The following is a 14,140-nucleotide window of genomic DNA, read 5'->3' on the forward strand; positions in this document are numbered from 1 at the left end:
TATACAATATGAGCATTTTCCATAAACAGTTGAATAAAGTGACATCAAACAACCAGAGACAGTTATTGTAGAGACACAAAGAAAGAAAGTTGATTGATATATTTGAAACGGAAGCCTTTAAAACAGTGTTTTTCAACCTTGGGGTCAGGACCACATGCGGGGTCGCCTGGGATAAAAATGTGGTCTCCTGAAATGTCTTGTAATTGATTTAAAAAAAGAAAGAAAGAAAGAAAACAAGTAAAACAGATTAAAATTCTGTTTTATTGTTATTATTTTTTAAATTATTATGATTTTTCAATTTCACATCACAAATAAAGACTAAAACAATTGGTCAGACAAGGTAGAAACAATTTGTGTGAGCGTTGCATGTCTGGCCTAAAGTCACTTTTCTGTAGATGCTCACAGTGTTTACACCTACAGATATTTAAAGATGTGTAGCTCAATGTTCCCACAGATGGTTAAAATTAAAGCTGCCACCTCAAAACTGTCTTTGATGATGAAAAATCCCTTTGATGTTGTAACCTTGCGTCTTTAATCATCTGTATAACATCCGACTCTGTCCGCTGTGTACGTACAGTCAACAAGTGAAGGAATGAATATCTGGTTTCTTAAAAAAAGCTGCATAAAGCTTGTGATTTGCACGTAGCGTATCTAAACACACACACACACACAGAGAGTTGTGCAGTAACATCCTGAGGAAACCGCCTCTCCCTCTACACATCAAAGCTTGGGCTAGGGGCCAAACTAATGAGACTCAGTCGGTTTTTATCCCCTCCATTGAAGATAATAAACACTTCAGATTATTTGGAATTTCCAAGCATTGTCTCCACCTTTTTATCCCTAATTCGTTTGAGCCGTGTTCTCAGGTTTGATTTCCTTCAAAAGCAACCGAGTTCCAAGAGAAGTCACAACAGGATCAACGGGATACAATGAAACCTGTTCGATGACTCGGGCGTGACCACAACGAGACCAGAGAAACCAGATGCTGGTCGGACTTGATCGGGAAGGTTGAATCAAGGAGTGATATTGTATCATCGGATTGTGCTGAGTAATCAGAAAGGCGAGGGAATAATGGGACTACTTGAGTGTCTTTTTCACTGGGACAAACCTTTAAAGCAGACATAGGCCACATGTGGCCCTCGGTCTAATTCTGTGCTGCCCCTCAAACCGAAATTGTAATTTATGAAGTTGGAAGTTATATGATGAAGCCCAACATAACACACGAAGCTCCATGGACTCAGAAAACGACAGCAAATCGCACAAAATGTCAACAAAAGTACACAAAATGATAACAAAGACAAACTAAACAACCACTTAAACACAAAACGACGACAAAAACAACAACATATACAAATGGACTTCAAAGACACACGAAATGCTAACAAATTTGCACAAAATGACAGAAAATACAACAAAAACACACAATTACTCAAAAAACACACAATAGGGCAACAGAAATCCACCATAGTGACAAAATTAATTAAAAAAAACCCCTGAAATGTCTAAAAACTGAAAAAAAACACCAAGAAAACGTATAAAATAACTACAAAGACAGCTCTTTGTTCTTTCCTGTATTAATGCTCAGATTTGTCATTACTTTAAATACTAACATTAATGTTGATGATGTGGCCGTCGGATCAGACAGTCACATTTTTGTGGGACCCGCTCTGATAGAATTTGGCCATCTCTGCTTTAAAGGGTGTAGAAATAACTATTGTTGCTGTAATGGGATCAACACCTTATTCTACTGAACATTTCATGCATTCAAAGACATTATGAACATTTGAATTCTGAATTATTTGACGGTTGTCTTTAGAAGGCAATGAGTTTTTTAATTCTTCTTGGACATACAAGCTTTGGAAGAACTTAAGAAATCCCAACCCTTTGATTAGAAAAGTAGATGTTGAACAATTGGATTTCATCCGTTGGGGTTTTGTTTTGACACCGTCAACTACCAAACGGAAACCTGCCGACAAAATTCCTCACTCTCTGATATACCAAGTGGGAAAACTTAATAGCTTAGCAGGTACTTGATGCTTTAATCTGTCAACGTTTAATATCACTTGTAGAGTGTCAGAGACTTTCCCGATTTCTAATTGGATGAAACGATAAGCAGCCAGCAAGGCAAGACTGCCGATCAACATTTCTTGCCTTTGTTTGTTGTGCTTTAGTTATGCGATCAAAAATTCCAGGCTTGCCCGTTGGACGGATAATGAGATTCAGACGCTCCTCGCCATCGGAGAACAACGTACATCATGACCTGGCTTCAGTATCCACATGGATAAAGTTTACTGATGGATCACAGAACAGTGTTGCCAACCTAGCAACTTTTCAGACCTCCTTAAAAACAATTTTTCCCAAAAGTGACTTGCAACAAATTCAATGACCTTTTCTGTAGGCCAGTTACTCCCCGTTGTGCCCCCGTCCACGCCCATAGCCACCAGTTCGGTGGGTGAATCTGACTATTTCAACCCATGACGGTTAAAAATAGTTTCTCCCTGTCATTCAAATGCAGTTATGACCCATTTTTGACTTTTATATAATGAGTGTAAAAGGTCAAAGACTATTTCTGACACCAGTTACAGATTGTTGTGTTCTTTTTGCCAACAAAGTCAATACCACTTGATTTAGAGCTTACAGTAAAACAGAAGTGTGTTTTAAATCAGATGTAGGCGACTATGGCCTCACATTACTTCCCATATTTCTGTTTGTTTTGTTCAACATTTATACGGTTACATCCCTGTTCAGAGGACACATTTCATAATCCTGTAAAAAATAATGTTACATTCCCAACGTTGTGCTCCACATGACTCAGAAATGACTGTTTTAACGTCAAGCTTTCGTTCTGATGAATGCATTCTCCTTTGATCATTGGAAAAAACTGGGTTGCCTCTGTGGGAAACCCATTTTCTGACCCTATTGCTTGTTGCATTCAAGCTGCTTTCACATCGGGATAGTCCTGATCTTGGGCCGAATGTCAAGAATACCGGCGTCAAGATTCCTCTGGGTGAACAAACAGAAATTAGAAGAAGCAACGTGTCTCATCTATTTGTCAAAGACGGTGAAAAACATTCCATTCCGCAAAAGTTCACCATTGGGAGCAACTTCCAGATTTCAGTGTCTTGCTAAAGGACACTTGGACACAAAGGCCAATATAGTCTTTGGAACGAACCCCCAACTTCTTGATGAAAAGACAGTCCCTCTACCACCTGAGCCACAGCATCAAATTGCTTAGCTTGTGGGCGGTTTACTCTACTTTATCTTTGATACATTTTATGTTTGGTCCGAACGTGGCTGTGTTCATAGCGCACCTAAATCTCTCTAGAGTATGACTGAAAATGCATCAAGAACTTGAAAAACAATAACATTAGAATTCCCTTCCCTAATCATCTCTAGAATTGTTCACACCGACCCAAACAAATCCTAGAGCGTTTTAACTAGTGATGCACCCAATTCCTGCCATTGATCATTTTCGGCCGAAAATGGCGCAAAAATGCATTTTTGTTTTTCGGCCTAAACACTTTTCTCACCGAAATTAGCCAATAACAGGATGTTGTGATGACCCAAGCAAACAGCGCAGTCACCGCCTGCGCTTGTCTAGAAACAAGGACCACACGGAAATCTGAAGCATGGTTGCGCATCGATCGCATCTGGTTTCACATGGCGTTATATTTGTGCCACAATTCTGCAGTCAGCGCACGTCTGAACTTGATCACAATTGAACATGGCCCGCGTTATAAAGATCATTACTTGGAAGGGATTAAAATTGAACCAGCGCGCACAAGAATTTATCCGCACGGCAACCAAAGAGTGCGCGTCTCTAAGAACATGCTTTGATAATAAAGCTAACAAGCGGATTTTCATCAAGAAAGGCAATGCACGTTGTTTTTTAATGAGAGAACATATTTAATTTGACTCTCTTTCAGCAGCTCAGTCAGTTATAGGCCTATACAATACTATTTTATGTATGAGTGGGGTTGGGTTAAACATTTTATTATTTTAATTTTATACTGTTGCTTTGTTGGAATGCCATTGCTAAATAAATAATTTTGTATTTTTAATGTCTTTATTCTTTGAAGAATTAATATAATTTTTTACAATTGTAATGTTTGAAGGTAAGTAGACATTCAGAGCCAGAAATGCAAGGGGACTAATAATAATTTGCATAATATTTTATTTCGGCCTTGGTTCTCTGATTTTTGGTTTTCAGTTTCAGCCAAGAAGTGTCATTTCGGTGCATCCCTAGTTTTAAGTGCTCTAGGACTTGCTGGTGTCAACACGCCCTTAGAGATTATTTGTGTCTTTCCCAAAATGCTACGTATCTATTCTGTAACTATTCTGCATCGTCACAACCAGTTTGATCGGTTTCTGAGAAACCAGAAGTCCTTGTGACTCCGGAGCTTAGCTGATTAACATGTGGCTGTAGCTACTTCACACTTTGGAGGACAGGGATGGACACGCCTTGACGTCGGAAACCCCTCATTGATCAGAAGTGGGCCACGCAAACCTTGATGTCTTGATCCGAGCTTCATTTTGGATGGATCCATCAGTAAAACATGCCTCGACGTGCTCGGACATGCTTTCCAAACTGCAGCTGTTCCACAAGGGTGTGTGTGCACATGTGAGAAGGACCATTATGTCACCGGTGCACCAAGAATAGCTCCAGTGTGCCCCAGCAAAACATAGAGGCGACTGTGACGTCCACAACTTTAACTGTTTTTGGGTCAAACCCAGAAGAAACAGGGGCTCTACTGTTCCTTCCACGTCAGGCACACCCAACCACACACACACACACACACACACACACGGAAGTGTTTAAGGTTTTTCCTCTGCAACCGTTGAACAAGCCCCCAGAATAAACACTGGGTGGGAGCACATCTGAAACCTGTGAAGCCCAAACGAGCCCCATCACAGACTGACTGTGATGCAATGTGTGGACCATAATAGTTCTTTGGTTTCAAATGTTTCCTCAGAATAAAGAAATTAGAGCCTCTACGTTGGTGGAACACACGTGTTATAATGTCAACCTGTTTCCAAAGAATCACACCTTTACATTTCATTAGATAAATGTTATTTATTCTGTGTTCTGCGTCATCTGAGAAGAATAAATTGTACCTTTATTTCTCCCTAATATGCCGACAAATAACCCTGTCCAGGCTGTACCCCCGCCTAACGCCCAATGAGAGCTGGAGGTAGGCACTAGCAGACCCCTTCCACCCTGAAAAAAGGAGAAAGCAGGCCAGAAAATGGATGGATGGATGTTTACAAATAAGTGTGGAATATATGAATATGATAAACCGCTATCTTAAAGCAGAACTAAATAACTTTTTCACTTTAATAAATCATTCTCATAGTCCCTGTGAGGGTAATACAAGTGTTTATGGGGTGATTGGGGTGTCTTTCATCCCCCCTGCTGTCTCTGGCCAGAAAACAACACTTGCAACTTTCCCAGCCTCCAACCCGGTGGCAAAACGTACTGCTTTATGGCAGCCCAGTACAAACTAATGCTAGATTAGGACCAGCCCCTCACTTTTCTCAAACTAATATCATGGCGGAGCCAGCGAAAAAAAGGCAGAGAAGACCTTTGTCCGAGGAACGAAGCAACACCAAACAGTGACAGCTCAGCAGCAATCACACATACTGTCGTTGCGGCCGCGACGACAGCATGTGTGATTGCGCAACAGGCACGCACACACACAATTTCAACCCAGTGCTCCATCAGGCAGCACACACACAAATATCCATCCATCCATCCATCCATCCATTTTCAGAGCCGCTTTGTCGGCACACAAACAAACACACACACACACACATTTCCACACTCCCTTCCATATTACTCACACATCATTCATTTATTTTACTTGTCTCTCTTCCTCATACTGTTCACATGGTCACATAGGACTATATGTGTGAAAGCACCCTTAGTGAGTTACCTAGTTCTGCTTTAAACTGAGGACGTCATCCGACAGTTATCCGTTTCATGCTGCTACTGCTTTTGAGGTTTTGTTGTTTTGTATATTCATGTGTATTTGTATTCTTTTTTGTGTATATTCTATTTATATTATTGGTGTTTTTCTATTTTTATTCGTTTTTCAATTTCTGTTCTTTTTGTCACTATTCTTGACGGGGAACTTGGTGAAGCTATTTTGTTATGTACATGTTCATGCACATAATGACAAATATATTATCCTTGAATCCTCATGGGAATGGTACCCATCATACCCTTGATAAAGCAGTATAACATTAAGTAACAGTAACAGTAACAGTAAGCTAGAATTTGCATACTCATATGCTCAGCTTTAGTGTTTGCTTCACAAACATGTGAAACTACGCAAACTGTTGGCCCCCAAACAACCTCTTACGTCTGCACGAAGCTAGAACCAGCTCTGGTTACGATGATTATAACATTTATCACATGATGTCAAATACATGGATTATTTTAAAGATAATGTGGAACGTGAGCACTCATTTTACTTGTTTTACTTGTTCATTTTAACTTAATAATTGTATTGTAGATGGGGATTGTATGCGTGGGTGTGTCTTTTGAGGTGTTGCACACGTAAAGTTAGTTGTACCATTTGGCACAATGATGATAAAGCTTTCTGAATGGGATTCTGACATATAACTTAATCTGTTTCTGCAATTTGTGTCCATCTCTGCAAATACTGACGACGTCTTCAATTTATACACACACAAGCAATTAAAAAGAAGTTGTACTGAAAATCTTCATTTTCTATTATTATTTGCGCTAGTTTATTAATTTATGTTTAAGTGTGTACCTAAAACAAGTGACCTTGAACCAAACAATAGTGATCTATATTATGTGTGTGATGATGTTTGCCTATACCTGTTCAGTTAAATAACGTATTTGATGCTGCATGCTGTTATAGAGCTCATACCTGTTGTAATACTTTTTTGTCTTTGTGCATATTTATGAAGTAAGCGTTAAGCAGTTTATTTGTGCTGCGGTACATTGTTTTGACAAGATCTGTCATGGTTTTATATTGAAACTTTAAAATTGTTGAGAAAACATGAATGGGAATCACTTTAATGACTTTATAGCTCAATTAGAGATATTTCAGTTCCTCCAACTTCACAAATTCAATGAATCTGCCCAGTATAATGTATGTGTGTGTGTGTGTGTGGGGGGGGGGGGGGGGGGGGGGGGGGGGGGGGGGGGCTTGTAATTTTTACATGCTCATCATTCCATGATTGCAGTGTTTTTAAAATAAATTAAAATTAATCACTTGATTTCCATACCCTGCAGTTTTTCATTAATATTCCAATTGAAATAAATTTAAAAATTAAAAAAAACAAATTCAAATTAAATTAAATCAACCGTGCGACCCTGAAAACAGGAACATTGATGGATGAATACAATAAAATGAAATAAAATGTAATAAATACATTTTACACCCCTGCTCTGAAGGGCCGCACTTGGCCCCCGGGCCTCGAGTTTGACACACAAGCAGCGGCACTAAAACCAACATGTTGGTTCATATCTGTTGTTCACACACACACACACACACACACACACACACACACACACACACACACACACACACACACACACACACACACACACACACACACCTCCCCCTGGACCATCACCCCTCAGATGCGCGCCCCCGCCCGCTGACGAGGTAACAAGCGCGCGGCCGCTGCTATATAAAGCGGGTCCTCCCACTCCACGCTGCATTACATTCAGTCAGTTCAGCTGTAGAGACACAACGTGGTCCTCACACACACATAAAGCCACTCACACACGGACAGGAGTGTGTATACGCGCACGGAGTAGTTTTTAATGTGTTGTCCTCGGATACACGGTTTATTGTGGCCGTGCGGGTCAGCGCGTTCCCGGCTATGCTTCACCTGAAGCGGGTTCGAGCCACGGAGCTTTGACCAGGTAAGAGCACAAGACACAGAAAAACAACATATTAAGCACATTTTACGCGTAAACAGCTATTTAAGTAATTATTGTTGTTTTAAAGCATGTTCGCTGTGAAAACTAAACTGTTTCTATGAGGGGGGGGGGGGGGGAAAAACGCTTTTTGTACCTAAATGTTTTACTCGCACCGAACTCCTTAGAAAAATCGTACGGTTTTAAGTTTTCCGTGGCGTTTTTTAAATTTTGTGATACTTTGTCACATTTTCAGCATTCCTACTGGATTGTCATCTTTTGCTAGGCGTTTCGGCATTAAGATGACGAAATTAAATCTCAGACACAAGCTTAAATTTTCGAAATTGTCCACCAACTTAGCGGAAAATGCTATAAAACTACAGCACCAATCAAAGGTGAATGCTTTCAGGTGCGATATGCTTTGAAAAAATACAATAATGCATTTTTCTTGTGACGTAATGTTAAATGTAATTTTCTGGAGAGGGCAGATGTTTTAAGTTCTTTCTGCTACTTTTTTTTAAATTCATCTTTTTCATTGTGAGGAGAATTTTTTTTTTTTTTTTTTTTTTTTTTTAAATAAAAAATAACAATATATATATATATATATTTAAATATAATAAATGTTGCACCATGAGCCACAAACACAGTAAAATATGCTTAGTATTAATCTGCATTGACACAAATGGCTAATTAAGTGTTTCATCACCAAACCAAGACTTTTATTGGTCCCATCGTGGGAAAATTAAGGGAAATAAATGTGTTTTTATAATGTTGCATCGTAAACTACGATAGTGCAATAAAGATACAACAAAACAAAACCATACCCAAGCATACTTGAAGTGTAAACAAAGTTCAAAGCAGTGCGTAGTTATAGTAAATTCCTTTCATCTGATCCATCGACAGTACTTTGACTGCACCTGATCCCTTGCTGTCAGTCATTGCCTCTGAAACTTGTGACACTTTTACTCACTTTGAATCTGACAGAAAAGGGACCTTTTTTCTGTGATGTGACACACCACTAAAGGAACGCCATTGTTTACAGGCAAAACATTGAGCAGCGGGTGGAAAACGAAAAGCTGCTTCCTGCCGAGGCCTTTGACTAAAACAATGGTGGTGGTTCTGCTCTTGAGTGACTTCTGATAGGAGGGCGAGGATGTTGAAAGAATGGGTCGGAGAAAGGAGAGCGAGAGGAAAAAATAAAGGCTGAAACAATGGAGAACAGCTTGTTCCTGTCTGTGGGACAATGGGAGGCCATTGGTTGTTGCATAATGCGTAGGTTAGCAAGGTCACCAAAAGTCTGCACTGCGGTATCCAAAAGTAGCGTAGCAATGGTCACTTCAGTCATTGGTCCACACAGTTCTTACAGGTTCACTGCTTTGAGAAGGAAAGTTCTGTGAATATTTAATGGCGAGCGTCTGCGGTGGATGAATATTTCACACCGACTGCGTCACTTTTTTGTAACCAATCCAGTTGGGTGAGCTTTTGTTTCTCCACCCTTGCCTTCAAGTAGTTGTGCTGATTAGCCTGTTTGTGTTTGCAGTGTCACTGTGAAAACTCTGGGTTTTTAGGAGACGTGTGTGGGAGATCCTTTAGTGCAGTGGTTTTCAACCCGCGACCTCCAAAATAAAGGTGCCAGGGACCCGGTCAAGAACAGTCATGTGGAGACAAGGCCATCTGTAAGGGGGGAATAAAGGGTTCATCTGTAGTCAGCAATGGTCCATTGTTCTATGAATCTGTGATAAACACATTTATTTATTGATCTTGAATAATATCCACTGTTATCCAGGAAGTTTATTATTTGCACCATAGTATATAGTCATCTTAAAGATGTAAATCCTTGTTTTAATCAAAAATAAAATAAGTTAAAAGTGACACAAAAGGTGGTGAAATGGAATTTTAAAAACCAGAGGTTGGTTAAAAGTTGCAAATTAGTGACCGAAAAAGTGGTAAAAAGGGTTCAATTGGCAAAAATAAGCATGAAATATGGTGAAAAGAGATTAAAAGTGACAATAATGGGTCAACATATGTGACATGAGTGGTGTAAAGGCTGAAAATGTCATGAAAGTGGGAAAAGATGTGCAGAAAAGGTGTTTAAATGTGATGGAGAAGTGGAAAAAATGTATTAAAAGAAGCAAAAACATGGCAAGAAAAAGTGATAAAAATAGGTTAAAATATGGCAAGTTTGGTGTAGTTGCAGAAAAAGGGTTAAAAAAAAAAAAAGCAGAGATGAGCTCAAATTCTCCAGAAAATATAGTCTTGTGACCCCAAGGTTGAGAATCCTTGCTTTAGTGTCTCACTTTAACCAAAAGCCAGAACAGAAGCTCGTGGTTAGTGTTTACACTGTAAACCTGTTGGAAATAAATGAGCCGTTAACACTGCTTTCATTCTGTTGTTTTCCAGATAACACCCGTGTACTAAACTGTTTAAGACAGACTATTGGAGACCATCTGCGGTGGTGGACGCGTTAACCACGGGCAACTACAGTTCAGTCGAGACCCCTCATCAACCGGCCCTGAACCGCACCATGTCTCTCAGCACGCTACAACTCATGCAGACCCTCAAAAACTCCCCCGCCGCATTCCGACGGCGTTTCCGCCGTGACCGCACTGAGTCCCTGTCCCACGGCGACCCCCTGTTCAAAGTCCACTACCTGGGCACGGAGAAGATCTTCTCCCTGGACCGAGAGCAGGCCCAGGACGCCATCAGCCACCTGCTGGACGCCGTCGCCAAGGGGAAGAAGCTGAGTAAGGACCACGCCCTGGTGGTGCGTCCTCGATACGTGGAGGTGAAGGAGCTGAGCACGGGCCGCCAGCTCACCAAGACCTACCTGCAGGACATTGCGTACTGCGCCGCCGACGCCACGCGGCCAAACGTCTTCCTGTACATCTGCAAACACCACGGACAGCAGCTGCAGTGTCGGGTGTTCTGGTGCAGTCGGGCAGAGCGAGCGAGGGACATGACGGCGTGCTTGGCGCACTCGTTCCAGCGGGCGCTCAGCGACTGGCAGCAGGACGGCTCGGCCACGCTGCCTCCGGGCGAGGCCAAGGGGAAACGTGGCGAGGAGTCGCCCAGTTCTACCGCCAAGACGAAAAGCTCCACGCTGCCCACCAGTCTGGGAAAAGGTGAGACTCGTGTACCAAACGGTCGTCTTTACGTTGACCTTTTTCTTTTTGGCCACTAAGGAGTTATTTAACAACGTGACAAAAACTAAAGGAGATCAACACGTATATGTACCTTTTTTCTTTTTTTTCCCCAAAGACTGTTATGGTAAATGAGTTTTTACTTTGAAACAAAAAATAAACATTGTCAGTTTTTCTAATAACTCAGCACTTTTTTAAATGTTATCTTGACAATTCTAGCTTGTAGTTGTTTACATTGGCTGTTTGAAATGGCACACTCCATATTATACACTCCAAACTCAATGAGTATATACTCGAACAGTGATTGTCATAGTTTTATGGCCTATGTACCCCTTTCTCTTGTTTCTGAATCCAAGTAACCTTTTTGGTTATTTTAAAGAAGCTTATTTTGTAAAATGGAATGTAACATTATTTTGTGGGATCAAGACTTACTCTTGTATTTTCAGTTCATATTCTAACCAAAAGCATTTTCATCAATATTATTTTTTTAACTAAAATAAAACCCCATAGTTTAATGCTATAATTTGTTAATTTTCCATTTTCTCACTCTCTCAAGTACCCCCTTTAAGGCCATCGTGTACCCCCGTTTGAGAAGCACTGTACTAGAAGTATGATTAGGATGATGAGCGTTCCCACTAAAGTATACTTCAAAGTTTATCAAGATGCATTTAGAACCTATGACTAACCTGAACACTAATGCTAAATATATCTGATTCTCCACTCTGAAAACACGTTAAGTGAGAAAGTGACCAAGTAGAATATCAACATGTGCTCATTTATCCATAAAACTCGCGTATATACATTTCATTTCGGAGATTCCATATTGTCCGCCATTCACTACTGACAAAACTTCCGGTTAACTTCAAAACAAGAGTTCTATTTACAAAAGCGTTAACATTTTAATGGAAGACGGGAAGAGATGCTTTTGTTCTGAAAAAAGGATGTTTGACTTTTAGCTTGAAGCTGGTCCCAGAACCCTTTTACATCCCGCTCGCAATGCATCATGGGACGGCTGAGTATGCCCACTGTGCATACTTCGTTTCATACTATCTAATGTGTACACACTACATGCTCATTTTGATGTTATGTTAGTATGACATTTACAACACAGCCTTTATCTTTTTATTTTTAACAAAATAAAAGCCCATTTAACCAACGTGCTCAAATAACCTTTTCATAATGAACATTAAGTGTGAAAAAACACATCACCTATTCCTATGCTTCAGATCAAGGGTCAGTCTATAATCTTGCAAGATAACATAGCACGAGATATGGCACGTGCTAACAGTTTTACACTGAAAATTATTGTAGAAATGTGTCAAACTGCTGCCAAAACTTGCATGAAACCAGACATTTGTGACCCCATCGCTGACTAATCCATGTTTTCCATTCAGTTCGCTGGAAGAAGAGGGGCACGGTGTCCCGCAGCCCCCTCAGAGCCATCTCCAGGACAGGATCCTCTGCGGAGAGCCTGAACTGAGGTGCTGGAGCACATGTAGCTGGAGACGGACTGTTTAAATATGGCTCATTATCAGGTCTGACTGCTGTTATTGTGGAGATTTCAAATGTCAAGTGTTTAGAAACAGACACAAAGCTCCAATAAATCCTGAGCCGAGTACAAACTCATGTAAAGCTGGAAAAGTTGTCTAAAAGTCGGAGCTTTCAGGTGTTTTTTTTGTTTTTTAATTTTTTTTTATGAAGCTCGTGTCATTTCAGGGTCTGCAGTGCACATCAGAACACTTTAAAGATTCATTTTTGGCTTTTGAGAATTTACATGGAGGTCAGAATACGAGACTACGCTTTGACAAAGCAGCAGCAGCAGCAGGAAAAATAACTGAGCAATGGACTGTTCAGGGAAAAACTAAACCTCCCTTCGTCATGACTCGGCGGTTTGTCTGCGACCCAACACTGGGAACACTGTGTCCTCCAGTGTTGGAGCCTGTGTGTGGAATTCAGCGCCGCAGTTGCACCTGCATTCCTAACGGGAGGGAAGCTTTTCAACAAAGCCCCTAAATATCCTCCCCAGGTCCATCTGTGACGTTCCACCCAAGCCTTAGAAACTGCTGCAGAGGAACCGTTGGACTGGGATTTGTGGTTTACAGATGGATTTAGTGGTACACCCTGAGCCCACTAATAACTCCATGGGTTTTCTGACCAATATTTTTTTAATGAGTTTATTTTATTTTTTAAGCTTTTATTTTTAAACTATTCGTACTCTATGTATTGTTTTAACTACAAATGGCACAGACCTCGTTTTAGGAAAGAGGTTAAATTTGCCTGCTTTTAAATGTATTTTATCAATGTTTTTACATTATTGTACATATTTAATTAAATATGTATTTTATAGAAAATTAAAAGAATTTTTACACTGAAAACTGCTTATTGTTTATGTTCCTCCTAACCTTTACTCTGAAAGGAGCCGTTTTGTCTAATCTCACCTTGATTAAAATCCCTCTGGAGCCAAAAAAAAAATCTTCTCAATGAAGACGATAGTGTGTAAAACTCTATACAGTTAAAATGTTATGTACTTGAAGGGCCGCACACGATAATGTTTGTCAACACAAGCTAATTTTTAGCAACATAGTAAGCTGACATGTTGGCAGTTAAATAAGACTTTCCCACGGCACACAAATGTGTTTTCCTTCCAGAATAGTCTTTTTGTTTTAGTTATCTTACTAGGGATTTAAAACTTAAGCTTAGCAACAGGCGCAAAGAAAGTTCATAAGAGTTTAAGTAGGTTAACAATGGTTTTATCATAATTTTATTTGAAGTTAGTCATTAATTTTGTTAATACCCTCTGTAAGAAATGATTCATTTATTTTTTTTTTAATATATATTTTATCTCTAAAACCTATAGGGAGCCATTGCAAAAGAGTCAAAGAGCCACAGGTTGCACACCACGGTCCTATGGCATAGGTTCTCAACCTTATGGTCGCGAGAGTCTGAGGGGTTCGCCAGATACCTTTTAAGAAACTAAGATTATTTGAACAATGAGCCCATTTTTGATTATTTTTACCCTTTTTCTGAAACTACACCAAACTTGCCATATTTTAACCTATTTTCATCCCTTTTTTGTGCCATATTTTTTCTCCTTTTGCTG

At 40.1% G+C, this 14,140-nt stretch overlaps 1 protein-coding gene across 1 annotated transcript; it reads left to right on the top strand.

Annotated features, from left to right (window-relative positions):
* The first annotated feature begins 7,705 nt into the window (after positions 1-7,705).
* Positions 7,706-13,409, top strand: LOC114480272 (uncharacterized). The gene is made up of 3 exons (XM_028474252.1): positions 7,706-7,906; positions 10,301-11,022; positions 12,435-13,409. The coding sequence occupies exons 2-3, from the start codon at positions 10,425-10,427 to the stop codon at positions 12,518-12,520; spliced, it is 684 nt and encodes a 227-aa protein (XP_028330053.1). The 5' UTR covers positions 7,706-7,906; positions 10,301-10,424; the 3' UTR covers positions 12,521-13,409.
* Positions 13,410-14,140: the final 731 nt, after the last annotated feature.

The sequence above is a fragment of the Gouania willdenowi genome, chromosome 18 (genome assembly GCF_900634775.1).
Source record: "Gouania willdenowi chromosome 18, fGouWil2.1, whole genome shotgun sequence".
Classification (NCBI taxonomy): Eukaryota; Metazoa; Chordata; class Actinopteri; order Blenniiformes; family Gobiesocidae; genus Gouania; species Gouania willdenowi.

Coding starts and splice junctions, on each gene's coding strand:
- LOC114480272 (XM_028474252.1), top strand. CDS start 10,425: ATGTCTCTCAGCACGCTACAACTCATGCAGACCCTCAAAAACTCCCCC. Junction 11,023..12,434: donor GCCCACCAGTCTGGGAAAAG/GTGAGACTCGTG, acceptor TTTTCCATTCAG/TTCGCTGGAAGAAGAGGGGC.